The sequence below is a fragment of the Oncorhynchus gorbuscha genome, linkage group LG03, assembly GCF_021184085.1.
Source record: "Oncorhynchus gorbuscha isolate QuinsamMale2020 ecotype Even-year linkage group LG03, OgorEven_v1.0, whole genome shotgun sequence".
NCBI lineage: Eukaryota > Metazoa > Chordata > Actinopteri > Salmoniformes > Salmonidae > Oncorhynchus > Oncorhynchus gorbuscha.
In genome coordinates this window covers 77,411,325-77,436,668 of record NC_060175.1, presented here as the reverse complement: position 1 = coordinate 77,436,668, position 25,344 = coordinate 77,411,325, and the positions used below count along the sequence as shown (strand labels likewise).

The window sequence follows — 25,344 nt, the reverse complement described above, 5'->3', positions numbered from 1 at the left end:
CTCAGCCACCCACCATAGTGTAGTAAGCAAAGTGAGATGCTGTTTTAAAACTTATGGTTGATTCACTGTGAGATCAAATATAGCCCACTATGCAAGCCCTCTTCCTGACAATGTCAATCTTTTATCAGCTCCAAGTACCTGCTAACTACCAATACAGTCTCATCTAATCTACCATTACTTCTAGTGCGGCAGGTAGCCTAGCGGTTAAGAGCGTTGGGCCATTAACCAAAAAGTTTGCTGGTTCGAATCCCCGAGCCGACTCGATGAAAACTCGGTCGATGTGCCCTTGAGCAAATGTAAAGCCAATATCATTACACTTTGGCTCAGCCTCTCATATCATCTCCTCCAGCCTGGTTTCCAAAGGTTACCAACGGAGCAGCAGTATGGGCTATGTCAGCAGACTGATAACATGTAGATGTGGAGATTGACAGAGCAGTGCATGGACCCTCTGTTTAGATGTAGTTCTTGCAATGGCTAAATGATCAAGCGAGGCTAGTGAAAGGTGAACCTATGTGGGAGTAAAGGAGTGTGAAAGTGATAGTTAACACTAGAACCACCAAAGGGCACTCTGCTCCTTCCCTTACTTTACCTAAATATTTGTATTTTACATTATTTAAGTTGTCAGAATTGTTTAAAATCACAAGCAGAAAAGTATTGAGGTTATTTGCCAGTTCCCCCCCACAGACCTATTACTACCTTAAGGGGTCAAGACAAATGCCGCGTAAGGCGTTGGTACCCAGGCGTTAATGTGTCCTGTCATGACTGTCCTGTGAGGAGCCAATGGGTTAGATCAGCTTGACAATGGTTGACCGTAACCAAACCTCTCTCACCCACAGAAGATGGGAGGGAGCGAGCTGGTGGGGGTTGACAGCTCACAGCCTGTAATAAATTAAAGAAGACTATTTTCCACTCCAGTATTAATCAAAGGAATGTCTTTGTTAACAGATAGTGTTTCGGTGGAAAGACTAACAGTTTCTAAAGCGAATACTGGAACAATATTTCTAACATAAGAATGTGGGGAATGGTCAGAGATGATCTACAGAAAACAAATATCATATTGGTTTATATTTTGTGATGTCATTATAAAGGAAATACTGTACCTTGGAAAGTATGTTCCCTTTCCATCCTTAACGTTGTATATGAAATATAAAACATTAAATTATTTTTGAGGAATGTGATTTTAGGAGCCATAAGAGCATTCGTCTTCTATAAACTGTGCACAGTAAGTAGCCATGCCCGAGTGAGGTCAGAGAGCATGTCAGACTGATGGAACAGCCAGCGTGCAAAAAAGGGTTGGAACAGAAATTAATATTGCACCAGAAAAATGTGAGGCAGTAGCCTACATTTTTTTTTTTAAATGGTTGGAACTTTGATCCTCAACATGAGGGGAAGAAAATCAACTCACCTCCCAGACTAGACCAGAACATCGCCAGGCTGCAGCTGCGATTGTAAAGTGGTTCAAAATCTGACTTTCGACCCAAGGTGGAGAAAACTCCTCTCTCAGACAATCACTGGTACAGCTGATTAGCTGTCTTAAGTCAAATATGTAGAAAAGCGACTAAGTGGGACCATCCTACTACTCTTCAAATTATCCTGCTGTACAACTCTTCTCAAATCACCTTATTATGCTACTCTCATCACCCAGTGGGAACCATTGACACGGCTGGCTAGCCAAGCTCTTGCCAGGAGCATCTTCCAGAGTGAACAACAGTAGAAGAGAAGGGTCCGGACCCTTCGGACAATCAAAGCCTTACAAGCATGCCGCTGAAAAGGCCATCAAACTTCCTAAGGAGGGCTGGTTCCGACAGAGATAAAGGCCGAACGGTATTCACACATAAATACATTCATGATTTCTTACTCCAAACAAGTAGCGGTTCATGTGCAAAGTATATGATTACTGTGAGAATAGTTCTAAAATGTATCAACAATAAGTGTCAATTGTGTCAGTCCACTAAGGACCTTGTTCTCATGTATTAAGTGTATGTTATCCTGTGTAATTATTTAGCTAGTTAGTAAATAAATAATTAAACCAATTTGTGTAGTACTGAGTCATGAGTAAGGCTGGGTTTTTGCAGATCCAAGAATGTTACAAAGTTTACGTTGACTGTTTTATGGATGTGATAGGTAGACCTTTAGAGTTTCATTCGGGAGATGGTAACTCCTTAAACAACCGCTCGTGGTGCCCCAAATCCCTAATGAGTTAATTGTTACATGATTAATTTAAAAGATTGAATGTAAGTAAAGTCACGACACCACACTGAATGAATGACGTCAATGGATGAATGGGTGACAGAAACCAGATCGAAAACAATAATTGTGCATGACTTCACGATTGAATTAACTGAATGGTGAGGATGAAGAGGGTGATTGAATTTAGAACAATAGTGTAAGAATTGTGGCAGCAGCGCAAACTGCTCTTCCTCTTCCCTTCATCTTCCCTTAATAAAGAGTTTGGGGCAAATCAGCTTTGAAATTAGCATATTTTGCATTATGGTTTGCCTATTATCACAAACAAGGTACTAGGGGTAGTGAATTGAGGTTAGCTTCAGCTGTAAGTTAGCAAGAAAAGTTACCAATAGCTTATCTTCTTGCATTGTAAAGTGTTCTAGCCTGTTAGTTACTGTTCACAAAACAATGTCCTAACGGTTTCAGTTCTACATTACGTGTCGCAAGTGTGTCAACTTCTGTGCAGCATGAGTGATGCAGCCCACGCAGACCAGAGTGCTCACCCTATAAGGGGGAAATGGGCAGCACAGAAGTACCAAAAGTAACAAAAATTATAGTACCAAACCGTTCAAAAGTTTCAGAATACCATGCAACACTATTGTTTATGCATACAATTGTTTATGCACTAGGCTATTTATCAAATATTGGTGTTAAGGCCTACCTAAACGACAAATAATTTGACCTGCTCCCGTTGCTTATAAACTCTTTCGTTTCTACTTCGTTTCGCTGTAACAAGACTATTACTTACTGTAACTCAAGTACTAATCGAATCTACAAATTAAATTAAATGTATTACACTGTTTTTAATGTAAGAGAAACAAAAAAATGCGAGGCCTACATGTTGCAGTAGCCTATTTCTTTGTGGAATAAAACATATACTTACATGCATTTTATGTCCTTCAAAAAATTAAATATATATCATTATTCAATATAAACAAAATATTCTTAAGACATGACTACATTCAATCAATTGTTTTTTTCGATGGTATTTATTTAGGTTGATCACAGTAGATGAATCTGATGCGTATGCTAATGAAGACAGCTGACAACTTTCTCTAGCAAGTGTTAAGGAAAGTGTGTGTGCGCGCGTATCTCTCTCTCACTTGGTAGAGCATGGCACTTGCCATGCCAGGGTTATGGGTTCGACTCACATGGGGGACCGGTATGAAAATGTATACACTCACTAAGTAGGTCGCTCTGGATAAGAGCATCTGCTAAATGACTAAAATGTACATTTGTGTGATCTTTCTGTCCACTCACCTTATTTGTGAGCAGGGGCTTGATCTCAGTCAGCTGCACATCCTGGAGCTCATCCATCGTAACTTAGGTCTGACAGCTGTCAATCACACTTGGGGAAGACAGAGAGGAGTGTCAGTCTTCTTCACAGGAAGCAGTTGTAAGCTACTACTACCACCACTAACTTATTTCCCTGGCGTCAACTCGATAAATGATATCCACTATCCTTCCATCATCAAAAGAAGTCTGAAGAGGAGGACAGCAAACTCCAACAAAGGAGAAACCAGCGGCTCTGTTGCTATGGACACAGTGTGGCACACAGCCAACATTTGATAATGGAGCCCTTTAAAAACATTGTTCACTGACAATATAGGAAAAGGGATGACATATGGAACGACTCCAGTGATGTCATTTCAGCAAGCCAAGACACCCACAATCTCAGATTTAAATAGTTTATGTACTTAGAATCAGGTAAGATTGGCATCTTCATTTCCCACCATAATTTGCAAATAAATTCATTAAAAATCCTACAATGTGATTTTCTGGATTTTTTTTCTCATTTTGTCTGTCATAGTTGAAGTGTACCATTGATGGAAATTACAGGCCTCTCTCATATTTTTAAGTGGGAGAACTTGCACAATTGGTGGCTGACTGAATACAGACGGACAGACACAGCCAGTCACCAGATTCATAGGGAATACATTACAGCTTTCTACTATTTGTTAATCAGAAAACTGATACTGTATACCGATTGGGCTGAGTTTGCATGGGGTGTCCGTGGGTGGCTTTTTCCCGTTTTGGATGGGGTTCTCATGGCTTACTCATTTGTAGCAAAAAGTTTTGTCCAAATCAGATGTTGGGTACAGTATTTATTGAATATGATCTGAATCCTATGAATTAAAATTGCCAATTTGGGTGCAATCAATTAGTTTAATTTCTCAGCGATAAAATGTTATTTAAACAAAAAATGTGTCAGGAATGCCAATCTTACCAGTTTCTAACTACAGAAACATATTTATATAGTGGGTGTCAAAATACTCTGTCTTGTGCTTTTTGATGGTGGAACGACCCAGTGGTGTTGACTGAATATTTCTGAAGTTCTAGTACACACAGAGTGAGAGGAAAACTGAAGAAATAGGAATTAGTGAAAGAGAGCGCAGGAAGAATCCTGTTAAAGAGTGATGGAGAGCACTAGGGAGAACATAAATGAAGTAATAACATGGAAAGGAAGCTTTGATGGGAGCATAAGTATTAAAAGGAGACCCATCAAACTCTCCACTGTATATTGTCAGTATAACTCAGTTCCATTTTATTTCCAATGTGAATGAGATTCAATTGCCGTACTACAGCCTACTTATGTAAAACCCTAAATGGAACACTAGGGCAATTTTCAGCAATTCACTGGCAGACATTTGAACACTCACAGTGCACCAGGATCTCTAATATTATTGCACACTGAGGGTGCACTAAGAAAGGGAAAATAAATTACACTGATTGACATACCAACTGCAGACAACGCTGTGCTCAGACAGCCAACGTCATCTCCCTGTCCTGTCGCAGTAGGGGAGTATATGACAGCGTGTGTGACCAATGTCTGAATGGTAGAGTAGAGGTGAAATGAGCCAGAAGAGAATGGGACAACAATTTGGTGAAACAGGATCACAAGCAGTGGATGTCCTCCTTACTGTGATGAATGTCCAGTGATTTTGTGAACACGCCTCTCTCTCTGTGCTGCTCTGTCTTCTTAGTGAACATTGCCAAGTCTGTTCCAGTTCCAAATCTAACAAGGCAACAGTGAACATGTTGTCCAACACAAATTATGCAGCATGTGATTAACTGGTCCTTTGTAACTCAGTTGGTAGAACATGGCGCTTGTAATGCCAAGGTAGTGGGTTCCATTCCCAGGACCACCCATATGTTAAATGTATGCGTGCATGACTAAGTCACATTGGACAATAATTACTTTAGCTCCCGCCAATCAGTGTAATTTTGTATATGCCAGATCTCTAAGGCAAGACGCATCATTCACCCAAGTTGTCAAAATCGCCCCAGTGCTGTTGTAGATATCGTGTGACTAACATACGAACGGAGACAGATCCACAGTCCCCTCCCAGATTTCAGTGGGAAACAATTATATGTGGGGTAGATGAGCACTCATTGTGTAGAGCCAGAGCAAGATGAACACTTGCCCTGATGATAACTGCCAGCATGCTTCTGTCACACAGTCCCTCCCTCACAAGCTCTCTCACACATAATCTGGAATGCATTTTTTCCAGACAGAAAAAAAACAACTGATTTGAAAGTGTAGGCTGAAAATAGAAGGCAGCTTAGATGGGAGCTTTGATGAGCTCTTCAGCTTTGCTGCTCTTACCAGAGGGCAGAGAAGTCAACAGAGCCTACCACTCAAATCTCTTTCCATAGTACTGAGTCAACAGCAAGCTATAAGTGGACGGGGGCAAAGGAAAATATAACAAATCTCAACTAAAACCAGATCAGCCAAGTATACTGGATATTGGAGGAGATGAGGCAATATTCCACATGCTTTCAAGGATTGGAGGTGGGATCCCACATTTCCTTCAATGTGGCAGAGCTAAAGTTGGACACAGCCAGGGGGACATCTGTAGTGGGGCTGAGGATGGATGCCCTGACCCAGAAAATGAAGGTTACTATAGACTCCACCAGGCTTTCACCTCACATTTGGTATGAAAGCCTGTAGAAGTTCTTGTCAGAAAGAGGCTAAAAGAATGTGGAGTATCCAAGTCAGCATACCACTGCTGGCTTGCTTATGAAGCTAAGCAGGGTTGGTCCTGGTCACTCCCTGGATGGGAGACCAGATGCTGCTGGAAGTGGTGTTGGAGGGCCAGTAGGAGGCACTCTTTCCTATAGTCTAAAAATATGCCAATGCCCCAGAGCAGTGATTGGGGACACTGCCCTGTGTAGGGTGCAGTCTTTCGGATGGGACGTTAAACAGGTGTCCTGACTCTCTGAGGTCATTAAAGATCCCATGGCACTTATCGTAAAAGTAGGGGTGTTAATCCCGGTGTCCTGGCTAAATTCCCAATCTGACCCTCAAACAATCATGGTCACCTAATAATGCCCAGTTTACAATTGGCTCATTAATCCCCCTCCTCTCCCCTGTAACTATTCACCAGGTCGTTGCTGTAAATGAGAACGTGTTCTCAGTCAACTTACCTGGTAAAATAACAGATACATTTAAAAAAGTATTTTGCCCCTCCCAACAATTGGAATAGGCACGTTCAAACAGAAGCTGAGATACGAAACCAAAACGCCAATATTTTCCACGGGTGGCCACTTGGGGTAGTGCCATTTCAACCAAACTACATAGAAAATACATTTCTGAAATAGCAATTTTCTAAAATATCGTATACTAGCACCATAAATGAGCTTACTCTGTATAATTTGTGCTACTGAAGAGGGATGGAAGGGGCGGTTGATAAAAAAATGAATCATAAAACAGTCTACTCACAGCCAATCAGCCTGCCTACACTACTGACAGATCATTGGAGATGCTCTGAAGAATCCATTATTTCTCCCACCATGTTAAAATGAGCTCAATGGCTCTGTCAGACTATGCTAAGTGATTCGCTTTTCAGAAGGAGAACAATTCTGAATGGATGGCATCCAAAGAAATTAGTTTAAGACAACACAGGTCAAGAGAGTAAATAGCCACAGCAGCTTGCGGAGAGAAAAAAACGTGTAGAAAAATAAAAGAATAAGAGTGAAGTCGATGGATCTCGCAAGCATCTGGATCATGCTGGAATATGACGAGTCACATGGGTGGAGAATCTACATCGACAGAGAAGACAATCATCCACCTTACATCCGACTGCACTTAACCTCTAAAAGTCAAAGCCTTTGGGGGTGGGTACTAAGCTAACATGTGGAATTGTTTTAGGATGGTCACATTTAGCTATTTGGTTTAGAATTTTAGGACCCCTTTGGGCGAGCGGTGGGCCGATGTCAACGTTGTGAACAGAGTGCCCGATGGTGGGGGTGGGGTTATGGTATGGGCAGGCATAAGTTACAGACAATCAACACGATTGCATTTTATCAATGGCCATTTGAATGCACAGAGATACTATGGAGATGGCCAGTTCTTCCATGGCTTGCATACTCAGACATTTCCTTAATTGAGCATTTTTCGGATGCTCTCGACCGACGCAAACAACATTGTGTTTCAGTTCCCTCCGACATCCAGCAACTTTGCAAAGCCATTGAAGAGGAATGGGATAACATTCCACAGGCCACAATCAACAGCCTGATCAACTCTATGTGAAGGAAATATGCCATGCTGCATGAGGCAAATGGTGGTCACACCAGATACTGACTGGTTTTCTAATCCACACCTTTTTTGTAAGGTATCTGTGACCAACAGATGCATATCTGTATTCCAAGGCCTATGAAATTCATAGATTAGGGCCTAATTCAATTGACTCATTTCCTTATATGAACTATAACTCAGTCAAATATTTTAAAATTGTTGCATGTTGCTTTTATATTTTTGTTCTGTGTATTTATCATTATCGCATCAATTCAGGCAACTTATTGCAATATGGATTCTTGTTCATATCGCCCAGCTCTCTCACACACACACACACACACACACACACACACACACACACACACACACACACACACACACACACACACACACACACACACACACACACACACACACACACACACTGCCCGAGTGATGGCATACACATTTCATTGCTCTGGAGTCACAGCAACAGAGACACTTTGTCTGAAGCTGTGAGCCCTGGATGAGTCAGTCAGTGATGGTAGAATAACACAGACCGCCCTCTAAATCAGGGCACACACACACACACGACTGAGATTACCTTTCTCATAGAAAGATCACACAACTTACATTTCCCAACATGTCAATCACAAACCATGAGTCATATACACTAATGTCCTGTCCATGATGTCTTTCAACACAGGGTATGCTGCTCACATGTCAATTGTAATCTAATATAGCATCATTTTCATAAAGGAAGAATAAGAAGACTAAAATAGTCTGTCAGCTGAGTTGATAATGAGAGTTTGAGAGAAGCAGACAGTAGAGGGTCAGTGCCAGGACTGTTGGAGACACAGAGTTGAGACTCCAGTGCAGACAATCAGTGCCGCTGTAATAGGCCTTTCCCAGACAGTCCCAATCTATGCCCCAGCCAGTCTTCTGCCTACTGTATATGTCTCTCCTTTACCCTCCCTTTCAGCCCGGCACAATTCATAAGACTAAAGACATTAGCTAAGGAGCACCAATCAATCACTTCCTGTCATGACCGACATACAGAGATGGACAAATCGGGTTATTCCTACTGGGGGATAGATCATGGTGACTGATAACCCAATTTTTCAGACAGATTTCAACATCTATCCGAACGAAACATTGCGGGCAGTTGCCATGGTGACCAATCATCATCAGGCACGAGAAGAGACTTTGTTGGTTGTCCCCATTCCCCAACCACACAATTTAGATTCTAAAGGACCTCTATTAATGAAAAAGGGAAATTAAGAAGAGGAACCGAAATGTTAAAAGACGGGACGGGGAAAAACTAGAGAGGAGAGAGAAGCAAAGACAATATATAGACAGAGGGCAATTAAAGTGCAGTAATCTGCCAGCCTAATCACAGGGCTGATGGCTCGGTCACACTGCTAGGGTGCGTTATTAACACCCGCCACATACGGGTAGATTTTGACATTGGCGGGTAAGAATTTCTATTTCACCGGCCACATTGGCGGGTAAGAATTTCTATTTCACCGGCCACATTGGCGGGTAAGAATTTCTATTTCACCTGCCACATTGGCGGGTAAGAATTTCTATTTCACCGGCCACATTGGCGGGTAAGAATTTCTATTTCACCGGCCACATTGGCGGGTGGTCACAATTTTCGGGAACATGATTTATTTATTTTCGATCCAAAGCCCAAATGTAGAAGTTGGTTGAATTGAGCTGATAGGTCACTAAAAACTGTGACTTTGTCCTAGTGTTAATTGGCTAGTCACACGCTAGGTTGTTTTTCAATATTCGTTTGAAATTTGCTTCAAAAGACCGCTAGTAGAACAGACATCACTGATAGACACTGAGTGCAGTTACCACGATAATGGCCTGCCACTTAAAAAGGGACAGCTAAAGACTCAAATATTTTGGGGTAAATTGTGCTTAATTGAGCATGGAACAGTCCAAAAACCTTTAATTCATTCAACTTTGTCATTTATTATAATTAAAACACTTAAATAATTGTAAACATCAACTTCCGTACTCCTTGAAAAAAATGTCAGCGTTAGAGCCCTGAACTAATAATAATAATAATAAGCCGTATCACTCAGCATTTTGTTGTTCAGTTGTAGAACTGTTTAACTTTTCACTAGTGACTGGTATATTTTTTTCCATCTACCTGCCACAGTGGCTGGTGGACCAAAAAGTAGAATTTCCCCACTCAGCACACTGCCCTGTAGGCCTGGGCGGGAGACAGACCAAAGGGAGGGACAGAGTCAGAGTCGTGGGGTAGAGGGGCAGGACCACTGGCACTGCTAGTGGTCAATTACCTTCATTCACTGGACCCAGTGTGCAATCAGAGCCCATTTGAACTTCTCCTGGCCCACTGTCAGTCTGCATCTGTGCTTAAAATTAGAAACTGTACCAAACGAGCGCAGGGGACAGTATAGGTTTAAGTCTGAGCTCTTGTCGGTCAATGGACCGGGTCCCCTAACCCTCACCCCCACTGAGCTTGCCCTGAAGGGTTCCACCACAATGCAAGGAAAATCCTGGCTAATGACCCAGTGCAAAATAAACAACAACAAAAAACTCCATCACAGCAGGCTTTACTGGTTGATAACCTGTCTGACTTCTAATAGTCTGAAATGGCAGCAATATTTCCTCTCAATTAACTTTATATTTGGATCCCCGTTAGCAACAGTTAAAAAGTTATTCCATTGCAAATAGAAACACAATATGGAGGCTATATACAAGGATTACCGGTACCAAGTCCATGTGAAGGGGTACCAGGTCGTTGAGGTTATACGTGACTAGACAATGAGGATAAATAAACAGTAGAAGCAGCGTATGGTACCAGTTCGAAAGTGCGTCTAAGCGTGGCTTCAATATGTATGCGTGTGTGTGTTGGAGTGTCAGTGTGTGTCCAGTGAGTGTGCATAGAGCCAATGCAAGCATGTCAGTGCAAAAAGGTGGTCAACGCAAATAGCCCAGGTAGCCATTTGATTAACTGTTCCGCAGTCTTATGGTTTGGGGGTAGAAGCTGTTCATGAGCCTTTTGGTCCCAGACTAGGCGCTCCGGTACCGCTTGCCATGCAGTAGCAGAGGGACCCGTCTATGACTTGGGTGGCTGGAGTCTGACAATTTATAGGACTTTCCTCTGACACCACCTGGCATGGAAGTCCTGAATGGCAGGGAGCTCGACCTCAGTGATGTACTCGGCCATACGCACTATCCTATGTAGCGACTTGCAGTCGGATGCCAAGCAGTTGCCATACCAAGTGGTGATGCAACCAGCCAAGATGCTCTCAATGGTGCAACTGTATAACTTTGAGGATGTGAGGGCCAAAGCCTTTCAGCCTCCTGAGGGGGAAAAGGAGTTGTCGTGCCCTTTTCACGACTGTTGATGTGTTTGGACCATGGTAGGTTATTCGTGACGTGGACGCCTAGGAACTTGAAGCTCAGCCCTCAGCCCTCAGTTTCCTGTGAGGCAGCCCATCAGGAAGTCCAGCATCCAGTTGCAGAGGGAGGGGTTTAATCCTAGGGTCCTTAGCTTAGTGATGAACTTGGCAGGCATTGTGGTGTTGAATGCTGAGCTGTAGTTAGTTTACAGCATTCTCACTTAGGCATTACTTGTGTCCAGGTGTGAAAGGGCTGTGTTGAGTGCAATGGCGTCATCTGTGGCTTTGTGGGGGTGGTATGCAAATTGGAGTGGGTCCAGGGTGTCTGGGATGATGGTGTTGATGTGAGCCATGATCAGCCTTTCAAAACATTTTATGGCTACAGATGTGAGTGCTACGGGTCGATAGTCATTTAGACAGGTTACCTTGTTGTTCTTGGGCACAAGGACTATGGTGGTCTGCTTGAAACATTTAGGTATTTACGTAAGATTTAGGTTTGAGCCCAGGCAGGGGCGAGGAAACGGTCGTTAAGACACTAACAGCTTACAGACAGTAGGCAATTAAGGTCACAGTTATGAAAACTTAGGACACTAAAGAGAACTTTCTACTGACTCTGAAAAACACCAAATAAAGGATGCACAGGGCCCCTGCTCATCTGCGTGAACATGCCTTAGGCATGCTGCAAGAAGACATGAGGACTGCAGATGTGGCCAGGGCAATAAATTGCAATGTCCGTACTGTGAGACCCCTAAGACAGCGCTACAGGGAGACAGGACGGACAGCTGATCGTCCTTGCAGTGGCAGACCATGTGTAACAACACCTGCACAGGATCGGTACAACAACTGCCCGAGTTACACCAGGAACGCACAATTCCTCCATCAGTGCTCAGACTGTCCGCAATACGTGTTTGAGAGGCTGGACTGAGGGCTCGTAGGCCTGTTGTAAGGCAAGTCCTCACCAGACATCACCGGTGTCATGACGTTGGCCTGGGGGTAGGTTTATGACAGTCATAAATACCTCAGCCCCTTTTTCCTCTCTCTACCCTACTGATGTTACATTTGCAAACCCCTTGGTTAACATCAGAAGGTGGGGGGGGAATGAACTATATTCTGGTAATCGGACCAATTGAACATATGCAGTGGTACTTAATGAATATGATGTCAGTTCGGTTGTCATCTGAGACATTCTCATCAATGATAAGATGACAAACTCTACAGTGGAAAGTCTACACAGAGTTATCGGATTCACATGGAATTGTTCAATTTAAAATGTTTGAATATGAAATCATGGGATGAAATGTGATTTTAGCTTCTAAAATGTGAGAATAGGGTTTTCATAAGGTTAGGGCTCTGCTCAATCAGTGGCCCACCCCTGTGAAGAGTCATGGGTTATAAAACCTTTCAGACACACCCTTCTCGCTCCACTATATGACGACTATGTGACCTCCTGTTTCGAGGATGTGAGGACGACGGTCCGATGTCAGAATGGATCAGCTAATAACTACAGAACGAAGCAAACATCAGCGTGAGTTTTGGTTGTGAATGTTATGAACTTTAAACTCTTATTCACTACAGAAGTGATACCTCCTAGCCGTTGAGTTAGCAACAGCAGCTGCAAACGAGGGTTAGGAAGGAACAGACAAGAGTATCCCGTCTATCACACACCGACGTTACTACAACGTATACAATTGACCACCAGAGACATTCTTCAAAGGACAAAGGACTGTTTGGCAACACAGCCTTCCATCTACCACCAACCTACTGAAGCCCAGCTCAGAGTAAATATTTATTGCATTTTCCTTTTCCAAATGGGCAGTAATTTAGAATGCATAAGATACTGTATTTACGATAGCACAGCTTCTTCCTTTGTTACTCTCTTCCCGCTCTTTCACTCAAACCCAGCCCCTTTTCTTTTGTGTAACAAGCTGTCATATCTGTTCCGCCCGCTAGGGACGAATTCCTTTATGACGTAATTTGTAATCAAGTTATGATTAATTATGTGTATGTGTAATTCTGTGTGATTAGTTAGGTATTTAGTAAATAAATAATTAAACCCAATTTTGCATTGCTGATTCAACTTGTTAGCCAGGGTTCGTGAAGATAACCAAGAATTTACAACTTTCAGATGAAACCGAATTAAGGTGACGATTAATATTGACTGCTATTGATGTAAAATACTACTAGGTCTTTAAGAGTTTATTTGCTTTGTGTAGGTCTACAATCTTGTCCCTGACATCCTTGGAGAGCTCTTTGGTCTTGGCCATGGTGGAGAGTTTGGAATCTGATTGATTGATTTCTTCTGTGGACAGGTGCCTTTTATACAGGTAACAAACTGAGATAAGGAGCACTCCCTTTAAGAGTGTGTTCCTAATCTCAGCTCGTTACCTGTATAAAAGACACCTGGGAGCCAGAAATCTTTCTGATTGAGAGGGGGTCAAATACTTATTTCCCTCATTAAAATACAAATCTATTTATATCATTTTTGACATACATTTTTCAGGATTTTTGTTGTTGTTATTCTGTCTCACTTAAAATAAACCTACCATTAAAATTATAGACTGATCATTTTTGTCAGTGGACAAACGTACAAAATCAGCAGGGGATCAAATACTTTTTCCCCCTCACTGTTTCTCCATGAGAATTATGACACCACTGAGTCATTCATTCACACCCTGTTTAACAGTCGAATGCTTCTCCCTTCATGTCAAAACCTGCTTTGGCCACATTTTAGCCTAGAAAATAATGAGACCTTACAGACTGTCAAAACCCATTTCACAGACATCATATTTTGTCCTAAAATACATGTGACAGATCCTTCTTGGCTTGAAGAGAAACATTGGGCATATACACAGACTATAAACAAACCAGTGTGTGAAATAGCTCGGCAACTGCCGTTAGTGTTGAGGTGTTCCGTCTGTCAACCATAGCTGCTTAAGTAAATGGACCCAGTGTATGGGCTGAAGCCCAGTGCCACGTTACTTTATTAAAGATGTATGGAGGCCAGGGGGGAGATGACGAAGACAGAGGCTAACTTAAATAAGTCTGTGTGTGGGTGGTTACCATTAGCATCGCATGAGGGGAAAGAGACTAACATTCAACCACTTTGTCATGGAGTTCATTTCAAAAGAAGAACTGTCATTCCACAGATACAGCAAGATCAAAATAAAATTCAGTAGAAGGGCTGGATTTTGGATAGAGATTTTTTATTTTTATAACTTGAAGCCACACTATCAGTATTCCATACAATATTTAACAGCCCCTCAGCAGAAGTGCAGGCCAGAGTAGCCCTTCACTCCAGCAAGCTCACCAGCTCCATCCCTTTAACACCCAAGTCACACTCAACAGCAGGGCTTCTTTATTCCAGTGCAGCCCCTTCAAATGGTGCCCTTCTCCCCTGGGTCAGATGTGCTGGCCAAGCAGCAGCCAAGAGAGTTAAGCTCAAGGTCGAGCTCAGGTTTCTCTTTGCCTCCGGCTCCCTTGTGACAGCCCGGGTCATGTTCTCAGAGCAGGGCACAGGACAGGATCCACCTGTGGAGAGCTGCCAAGCACCTGTGTATGCTACTGCCACCGGGGAAAACAATAGTCAGCTCCCGAGTGGCACAGTGGTCTAAGGCAATGCATCTCGGTTCTAGAGACGTCACTACAGACACCCTGGTTCGAATCCAGGCTGTATCTCAACCAGCCGTGATTGGGAGTCCCATAGGGCAGCACACAATTGGCCCAGCATTGTCCAGGTTTGGAAATCATTGTAAATAAGAATTTGTTCTTAACCGACTTGCTTAGTTAAATAAAAAATACAAATTATGAGGGGGCATGTCTGTATGAGTGCCAGGACAGCCAGGATGCAAGTAGCATATGGGTGGCAGGCTAAGCACTGCAAAGCGAATAATCTACAATAATATTGAAGGTTGTTATTCAAGACACAACAGTGCAGATCAGGGTTCCAGTTATATCTGTTCAATCAAACCCTCCACACTATGAGTGTTAGTGGATTTTGAAGAAACTTGGATATCTACTTCAAAAGAGTGGAAAGGTTGGCAAAATAGAGACACTGGATTTGTTAGGATAATAGTTAATTCCTGCCATTAAGGTAAGGAGAGGTAGACTAGCACTGACACAAAGCAGCCAGGATAGGCCACAGGGGAGGTACAAGGTTATGTGAAACGTCAAGCAAAACAGAATATTCATTATGAGTCGCAGGGTAATGTGTAAATGTTAGCTCCTTCCTTTGCGTTGCTTTGAATTCCCCACCCCGTCGCTCTGATTAACTGGGCTTACTGATACACAAGCCCAGGGACCTTTTTCTCCAGTGCAAAACTGACAAGTTTGCCATTTGGTTAGGAAAAAATCTAATTATAGAAATCAAATTACTGTGCTCAGTGTAGATTACATGTGGATTTATTTTTAGCTTTTCAGCTACTGTCAGGAAGTAGCCAGTGTTTCCTTTATTCTGTAAGACAAACACTGCGCAAAACAGTCTTGTTTGGGTAGCCTAATTGGTAAGTGCCACAGCACAGCTCCATACCTGGCACCTGTGTGCAGTGCCGTTACTGGTAGATCCGCTTCCTGTGGCTTTAGATCCTTAGCAGGGTGCTGGGGGACAATTTGATACGTCTGATTGTATGACAATCTCTGACACTGGGGAGTTATCCTAAAGGGGAAGAGGAGATTCTCAGTTGGCAAAATAGAGCGGGAATATCAGGCTACCGATGTGACAGGCTGGGCTACCTCCCCACAAGCAGCGTCCTTTCCCAAGGCCCAACAGCTGGAGCTCAGGACAACACAGGACTCCTGGGGAGATGACACACTGATTGTCAACCTCCATTGTGTATCAAACAATTCCACAAGGTCAAAGTGTAATATTGAGGCTGCCATTACTGTAGGCTTAAGGTAGTTACAAGCTTTCCTCAGTCGAACGACTCGCATGGGCACTTTTGTCCACATCGTCGTTGCGTTCCACCCAGAGGAAGTCCACCTTGTCTAGTGTATATCCATTAGGGGGCCATTGGGGAACCAGACTAGCTTACCAAGCAAGAAGGCACTCTGCAGCTAGTGACGACATTCAAACTTCCGGATCCGGTGGTTATGCCTTTTTGTTTACAAATGTTAAAATGTTAACTAGCTAGCTAGCTACCCACCTGTCGTTCCCATAGCAACGATTAAAACATTCCCAAACCAGAAACCGTGGATTGATGGCAGCATTCGCATGAAACTGAAAGCGCGAACCACTGCTTTTAACCAGGGAAAGGTGACCGGAAACATGCCCGAATACAAACAGTGTAGCTATTCCCTCCGCAAGGCAATCAAACTAGCTAAGTGTCAGTATAGAGACAAAGTAGAGTCACAATTCAACGGCTCAGACACAAGAGGTTTGAGGCAGGGTCTACAGTCAATCACGGATTACAAAAAGAAAACAAGCCCCGTCTCAAACCAGGACGTCTTGCTCCCAGGCAGACTAAATAACTTTTTTTGCCGCTTTGAGGACAATACAGTGCCACTGACACGGCCCGCAACCAAAACATGTGGACTCTCCTTCACTGTAGCCGACGTGAGTAAAACATTTAAACGTGTTAACCCTCGCAAGGCTGCAGGCCCAGAAGTCATCCCCAGCCGTGCCCTCAGAGCATGCGCAGACCAGCTGGCTGGTGTGTTTACGGACATATTCAATCAATCCTTATCCCAGTCTGCTGTTCCCACATGCTTCAAGAGGGCCACCATTGTCCCTGTTACCAAGAAAGCTAAGGTAACTGAGCTAAACGACTACTGCCCCATAGCACTCACTTCCGTCATCATGAAGTGCTTTGAGAGACTAGTCAAGGACCATATCACCTCCACCCTACCTGACACCCTAGACCCAGTCCAATTTGCTTACAGGCCAAATAGGTCCACAGACGATGCAATCTCAACCACACTGCACACTGCCAAAACCCATCTGGACAAGAGGAATACCTATGTGAGAATGCTGTTCATCGACTACAGCTCAGCATTTAAGACCATAGATAGTACCCTCCAAACTCGTCGTCAAGCTCGAGACCCTGGGTCTCGACCCCGCCCTGTGCAACTGGACTTCCTGATGGGCCGACCCAGGTGGTGAGGGTAGGTAACATCTCCACCCCACTGATCCTCAACACTGGGGCCCCACAAGGGTGCGTTCTGAGCCCTCTCCTGTACTCCCTGTTCACACACAACTGCGTGGACATGCACGTCTCCAACTCAATCATCAAGTTTGCGGACGGCACTACAGTGGTAGGCTTGATTACCAACAACGACAAGGGCCCTCGGAATGTGGTGTCAGGAAAATAACCTCACACTCAATGTCAACAAAACAAAGGAGATGATCGTGGACTTCAGGAAACAGCAGAGGGAGCACCCCCCTATCCACATCGATGGGACAGTAGTGGAGAGGGTAGTAAGTTCTGTATGCCAAGGAACTTATCACGGACAAACTGAATTGGTCCACCCACACAGACAGCGTCGTGAAGAAGGCGCAGCAGCGCCTCGTCAACCTCAGGAGGCTGAAGAAATTTGGCTTGTCACCAAAAGCACTCAAACTTCTACAGATGCACAATCGAGAGCATCCTGTCGGGCTGTATCACTGCCTGGTACGGCAACTGCTCCGCCCACAACCGTAAGGCTCTCCAGAGGGTAGTGAGGTCTGCACGACGCATAACCGGGGGCAAACTACCTGCCCTCCAGGACACCTACACCACCCGATGTCACAGAAAGGCCATAAAGATCATCAAGGACATCAACCACCCGAGCCACTGCCTGTTCACCCTGCTATCATCCAGAAGGCGAGATCAGTACATGTGCATTAAAGCAGGGACCGAGAGACTGAAGAGCAGCTAACATTGAGTGGCTGCTGCTAACACACTGACTCAACTCCAGCCACTTTAAATAATGGGAATTGATGTAAAATATATCACAAGCCACTTTAAGCAATGCTACTTAATATATATAATGTTTACATACCCTACATTACTCATCTCACATGTATTTACTGTACTCGATACCATCTACTGCATCTTGCCTATGCTGCTCTGTACCAGCCCTCATTCATATATTTTTATGTACATATTCATTATCCCTTTACACTTGTGTGTATAAGGTAGTAGTTTTGGAATAGTTAGGTTAGATTACTCGTTGGTTATTACTGCATTGTCGGAACTAGAAGCACAAGCATTGAGACACTCGCATTAACATCTGCTAACTATGTGAATGTGACAAATTTGATTTTTACATGTCTGGTGTTCTATGCTTCAACACTACTTTTTAGCCTAGGAAACATGTCCCTATGAATTGCAACAGCTTGAAAAGTTCTTACAACTCGACAGAGAAAAGGCAAGGTTCGTCCACTGAACACTTCAAGAGGAGATGGAGAAAACAGATCTCTGTTAAAAACACCAGCACTGGGCTCCCCCTCATTCACACCAGCTTGATTTTACTGTGTGTGAGGGGCAAGGTTTTCATATAGTTTGCAGGTCAATAGCACATTTAACAGTCCTCATTAGATTTGACTTCCAGCTTGTGTCAACAGCTTTACAATTTATGACATATACAGTGTCTTCGGAAAGCATTCAGATGCCTTGACTTTCTCACATTTTGTTAGGTTACAGCCTTATTCTAAACTGGATTAAAAAGTCCCCCCCCCCTCAATCTACACACAATACCCTATAAATGACAAAACAAAAACAGCTTTAGAAATTTTTACAAATGTTATGACATTTACATAAGTATTCAGACCTTTGACCTAGTACTTTGTTGAAGCACCTTTGGCAGCGATTACAGCAGAATCTTCTGTATGACACTACAAGCTTAGCACATCTGTATTTGGGGATTTTATCCCGTTATTCTCTGCAGATCCTCTCAAGCTCTGTCAGGTTGGATGGGGAGTGTTGCTGCACAGCCATTTTCAGGTCTCTCCAGAGATGTTCGATCTGATTCAAGTCCGGGCTCTGGCTGGGCCACTCAAGGACATTCAGAGACTTGTCCCGAAGCCACAAATGCATCATCATGGCTGTGTTCTTAGGGTGGTTGTCCTGTTGGAAGGTGAATCTTCGCTCCAGTCCCTGCCACTGAAAAACATCCCCACAGCATGATACCGCCACCACCACGCTTCACCGTAGGGATGGTGCCAGGTTTCCTCCAGACGTGACATTCAGGCCAAAGAGTTCAATCTTGGTTTAATCAGACCAGAGAATCTTGTTTCTCATGGTCTGAGTCCTTTAGGTGCATTTTGGCAAACTCCAAGCGTGCTAACATGTGCCTTTATAGAAGAGTAGCTTCTGCCTGGCCAATCTACCATCAAGGTCCGATTGGTGGTGTGCTGCAGAGATGGGAGAACCTTGCAGAAGGACAACCATCTCCAGAGGAACTCTTGAGCGCTGTCAGTGACCATTGGAGTCTTGGTTACCTCCCTGACCAAGGCCCTTCTCCCCCTGATTGATCTGAATACTTCCATTAAAAACAAAATACCTTATTTACATAACACATTTGCAAAAATGTATAAAAACCTGTTTTCGCTTTGACATTAGATTGCTGAGGATTTTTACATTTTTTAAAATCAATTTTTGAATAAGGCTGTAACGTAACAAAATGTGGAAAAAGTCAGGGGGTCTGAATACTTTAAGGCACTGTACATCTTCATATATAACCCAACAGTTACCATGAATATTATCAAAGGAACATCTCTGTTGGGGGTTAAGACTGTCACACAGTATACCAACATAGACAATTATATGCATCCTGCTATGGTACATGGGTGAAAATGGTTGTCCAGCTGTAGACAGTAAGGCTAGACTCTAAAGACATTTACCAATCAACATAACACAAGGCTGTACATTTTCATGTGTACTGGCCTTTCAAAGGAGACCTTCCTGTGGGAGAGAATGAGTGTCCAGCTTCAGACAATAAGGACAGAACCCAAAGAAATTAGCCTCATCTAGCTCATGTACAAAGCAGTACACAATTACAGAGTGACTGATTCAGAACAGTAGTAGTTTTAGTACAAATAACTATCTAAAAAGGTCTGCAAATGTCTATCACAAGAAGAAATCCCAGAAAAGGAAAACATAATGTCCCTGACAACTGGGAGACATTGCTCAGGAGGAGTAGACACCAGCCATGGTACCAGGACGTCATAGACTGCCTTTGCTGGACACGGCTGCTGTTGTTTCTGTAACTCTTCCACCCGCTGCAAAGGATCCTCAGCTGTCTTCCTCTTCCGGCCACTGGAGCTGGGTCAGAGGTTGATAGAGATGAACCAGGCCGGGGAGATGATTAACCAAGGGGCAATGAACCACCCTAGATGAGCTGCAAAAAGCACCACCCACCTCAAAGCAGATGGTGAATATATTAGAATACGTCGCAATAACTTTTAAACATCGCCATGGGCTCCTTAGAGTTAAAATGATTCATCAAAGGAACGGAGTCCATAAACATCTCAAACTAATTAATACATGCACACACTCCATTGTCTGTTTTCAAATGTTTGAACTAGCCCTGCTAATCATGTTGATAACACAGGCACAAAATAATTGCACGTAGCAAATCTCAAACTAAAATCACAAAAAAAGGAAGCTTGCAAGTAGAATAGTAAGTAGTAGCACGACCTACATTGATTGCGTGTTTATACCAGAAGGGATATTGAAAAAGATGTAGCCACAGGGGCGGGACTTTGTTGCAAACCTCACTCAATACTGCCCCGGAAGGTATCCTAGTGGTTAGAGCGTTGGGCCAATAACCGGAAGGTTGATGGATCGAATCCCCTAACTGACAAGGTAAAAATCTGTAGTTCTGCCCATGAGCAAGGCACTGTTCCCCGGGCGCCGAAGATGTGGATGTGGATTAAGGCAGCCACCTGCACCTCTCTGATCCAGATTAAAATGTGGAAGAGACATTTCAGTTGTACAACTGACTAGGTATTTCCCTTGACCAGTCTTTATAATAATAATAATAAATCAGCTCTCATTTTCCAGGTAAAAAAAAGTTGAATGCCGGCCCTTTTATGATGAAAAGCGACATTGCAACACTGTGCTGCGCTCTGTAGGGTCCATTTCTGAAGGGTACAAGATCAGCCTTTAATCACAATTCTTAAAATTACAGCTATCAACCAGCCCCAGCAGTTAACAGAAAAAAATGTAAACGAATAAACCACATGAACAACATTATGTAATCTGGACCAGAGGATAACATTTTCACTATTGTTTACATACAGTAGTCTTGCCTTCTTCCCCCACCCCACCAGCTCAGAGCAGAGCTTGGCAAAGACCTCCCCAAGGACAGCAACAGAAATAGAATCAAGGATGGAGGAGGTAACAAGGGCAGCCAATGGAATGGAAAGAGACCATACAACAGCTTCTACATGGCCAGGGTGCAGGTGAAAGGATGGGCAGAGTAAAGAGAGGCCAGGTTTATAAAATAAACAAACATTACACATACTGAAGGATTAGTGGACATATGTTGTAGCAGCGGCAGATTTGGAGTGGGATTTGGACCCAGTCCAAATCCCCACTCAGATTTCCTACACCAGAGAACTGCAACAACTAACACACAAAATCAGAAACCTGGAAAATTCAGAGCAAGTACAGGAGAAGGTTTTGCGTGTTTCTGTAGCAGAGGAGGGAGGGGGCATAATCGCTTGCCATTGCCAAAAACTCCCACCTGTTCTGGGTAGAGCGTAAGTAAGGGCCCAGACTAGAGGTCGACCGATTATGATTTTTCAACGCCAATACCGATTATTGGAGGACCAAAAAAGCAGATACAAATAAATAAAAATAGTTAGATTAATTGGTAACAATGACCATTACAACAATACTGAATTAACACTTATTTTAACTTAATATAATACATCAATAAAATCAATTTAGCCTCATAAATAATTAAACATGTTCAATTTGGTTAAATAATGCAAAAACAAAGTGTTGGAGAAGAAAGTAATATATGCCAATATGCAATAGGTGCCATGTAAAAAAGCTAACGTTTAAGTTTGTTGCTCAGAACATGAGAACATATGAAAGTTTGTGGTTCCTTTTAACACGAGTCTTCAATATTCCAAGGTAAGAGGTTCTAGGTTGTAGTCAATATAGTATTTATAGGACTATTTCTCTCTATACCATTTGTATTTCATATACCCTTGACTATTGGATGTTCTTATAGGCACTATAGTATTGCCAGTGTAACAGTATAGCTTCCATCCCCCACCTCACCATTACCTGGGCTCGAACCAGGAACACAATCTACAACAGCCACACTCGAAGCATCGTTACCCATCGCTCCACAAAAGCCGCTGCGCAAGGGCAATAACTACTCCAAATCTAAAAGCGAGTGACGTTTGAAACCGTATTAGCGCACACCCAGCTAACTAGCTAGCCATTTCACATTGATTTACACCAGCCATTAGGCTTGAAGTCATAAACAGTGCTGTTCTTGCGAAGAGCTGCTGGCAAAACGCACTAAAGTGCTGTTTGAATGAATGATTATGGGCCTGCTGCTGCTCAGTCAGACTGCTCGATCAAAATCAGACTTAATTAAAACATAACACAGACATACGAGCCTTTGGTCATAAATATGGTCGAATCCGGAAACTATCATTTCGAAAACAAAACGTTTATTATTTCAGTGAAATATGTAACCGTTCTGTATTTTATCTAATGGGTGGCATCCCTAAGTCTAAATATTCTTGTTACATTGCACAACCTTCAATGTTATGTCATAATTAAGTAAAATTCTGGCAAATTAGTTCTCAATGAGCCAAGCAGACCAAACTGTTACATATACCCTGACTCTCCGTGCAATGAACGCAAGAGAAATTACACAATTTCACCTGGTTAATATTTCCTGCTAAACTGGATTAGTAGTTATAACTAGTGATTATGATCCATTGTTTTTTATAAGATAAGTTTAATGCCACTAGCAATTTACACCTTGGCTTCTACTGCATTCGCGTAACAGGCAGGCCACTCGTGGAGTGCAATGGTTAGAGTTAACCGTTGGACTAACGTCACTAGCCATTCCGATTAATCGGTCAACCTCTAGCCCAGACACACCAATAGCGTTTGCTGGCCGAGAGCACCTCTGAACGTAATTTGTGAACCGAGTGCAGATTGTACATGTAGAATCACAAAACAATGTGTCAATCACACGTCTCCAGCGGGTGGTCCCTAAAACAGCGGGCTGAGCGATTTCCAGATGAACGCTATATCCACATTCAGTGCGAGTTGCACGACCATTAACAGTTCCAAGCATTACCCAAGCAAACAAGTGTATATTTTAAAAGTACAAAAAAAACAACAGTCCCTGTGTGTCTGTACACCTCATCAAGGGCAATTGTTTGTAGAGTTACTGTAGGGTAAGTAGCAGAGGCCATCTGGACTCCTAAACAGTTGTCACTAATCGCATCGACTTTGCTGGCATTTGTTTTTTGATCTCAATTTATCTTGGTTAGCAGCATGAATACACAATCCAAGGGACACATTACTGGGGGATCAAATGCCATAACTACATGTAAATACCAGAATAAAGGAAACACAAACTTTGTGTCTTAATTGGGCATTGGGCCACCAGGACAGCTTCAATACACCTTGGCATAGACTTTACAATTGTCTGGAACTCTATTGGAGAGATGCGATTACATTCTTCCACGAGAAAATCCATCATTTGTTAATGACACACACACTGTATAAACCCTTTTGAGACCCTTCTTTCAAAGTCACTAAGCTCTCTTCTAGCCATGGTAGCCCCCAAAAAATGGCAGCTGGGCATATTTATACATTTAAATAATTTAGCAGACTCTTATCCAGAGCGAAATGCAGTAGTGAGTGCATACATTTTCATAAAATGTTATGTACATGACCATTAGCATGATGGGATCTTAATTGCTTAATTAACTCAGGAACCACACCTGTATGAAAGCATCTGCTTTCAATATACTTTGTATCCCTCATTTACTCAATAAATGTCCTTTATTTTGGCAGTTACTTATTAAAGGGCATCATTGTTCTTCTGCAAAGGGCTTGCTCTAACTAACCAGACAGTGACAGTCCACCTCCCCATAGGACTTGCTCGGTGTTCTGAATATCATGAAAGAAATAACCTATCACCCTATAGATTAATACACAACCAAGATGGGCCTAGTTATAGGGGAAATGGCTAATGTCAGGAGTGTACTGTCGCCTAGCTAGCATCTCAAGTCCAATAGCTAGCTAGAAAAGCTCCAAAAACATGCTCATCCAACCAACCTCTGCTGTGCTGTTCTACTGTTAGCTATTTATAGTCCGTTGAGTAACGACTGGACGTTAGTAGCAAGACAACTAAACCACCATGTGTGAAAATGACAGTAAATTAATGAGATCGACAAAAACGTTAGATTTCATAACCAGATAGTTAACCAGCCACCAACAACCAGTGCAACAACCAGCTAGCTAACACATACTGTAGCTGCTAGCTAGCTGGCTTGAGAACGCACTTCACCAAACCTTTGGCTAACAAAATCAGCGAGCTAACGTTATAGCTACTGCCACACAAATGTAACACTAGGAAGCCCTTTTAAGGTGGCTACACGCTCTTTATATCCAATAATTTACCTTTTGTGCCATGTTACTCACCCGTTGACTTTTGATAAAACCGTGGAAATAGCAAGGTCTGCCTGGCTGTCTCGTAGTGCTCTGAATCACTCGATTCCAATATGCCAACTGAAAACACTACTCTAAACTGACATACATTCAAGGCGGACCTTTTCAATGCGGAAAGGGAGGGGGGCAGCTCCCATGATTTTTCATTCACCACCCCTGGAGCATGACCAGAACGAGTGTGGTAGGAGCTATATTATGACTTCTCTCAGCAGTCTAAATCTGTCCTGTACAATAAAATGTTTTTAAATCGAATACCTGTATGACTTAGTTAATTTCCCTAGTCTAATTCTGGGTATTGTAAGATCATTTGCATGATATACATGACCAAAAGTATGTGGACACATGCTCTGTCAAACAGCTCATTCGGAAAGGTGGCATCCTATGATGATGTCACGTTGAAAGTCACTAAGCTCTTCAGCAAGGCCATTCTACTGCCAATGTTTGTCTATGGAGATACTATGGCTGTGTGCTCAATTTAATACACCAACGGGTGTGTCTGAAATTGCCAAATCCACTAATTTGAAGGAGTGTCCACATACTTTTGTATATAGTGTATTAGTCTGATTCATTCACCACATTTCAAGAGTAACAACATACAGATTACAGG

General features: G+C 42.9%; 1 protein-coding gene across 5 annotated transcripts in view; it reads right to left on the bottom strand.

Moving 5' to 3' along the window:
- The window catches only part of LOC124031951 (protein NDRG3-like), a 63,936-nt gene extending 39,082 nt beyond the window's left edge, over nucleotides 1-24,854 (bottom strand). For 4 of the 5 annotated variants that reach the window (XM_046343798.1, XM_046343802.1, XM_046343800.1 and 1 more), the window contains exons 1-2: nucleotides 24,711-24,854; nucleotides 3,487-3,574 (exon numbers count right to left, since the gene is read on the bottom strand). In XM_046343798.1, coding sequence (XP_046199754.1) covers nucleotides 3,487-3,543 — 57 coding nt within the window. In that variant the 5' untranslated portion in view covers nucleotides 3,544-3,574; nucleotides 24,711-24,854. Of the gene's footprint in view, nucleotides 1-3,486; nucleotides 3,575-24,689 lie in introns of all 5 variants that reach the window. The other variant, XM_046343799.1, reaches the window with a different exon arrangement.
- Between the last annotated feature and the right edge of the window lie 490 nt (nucleotides 24,855-25,344).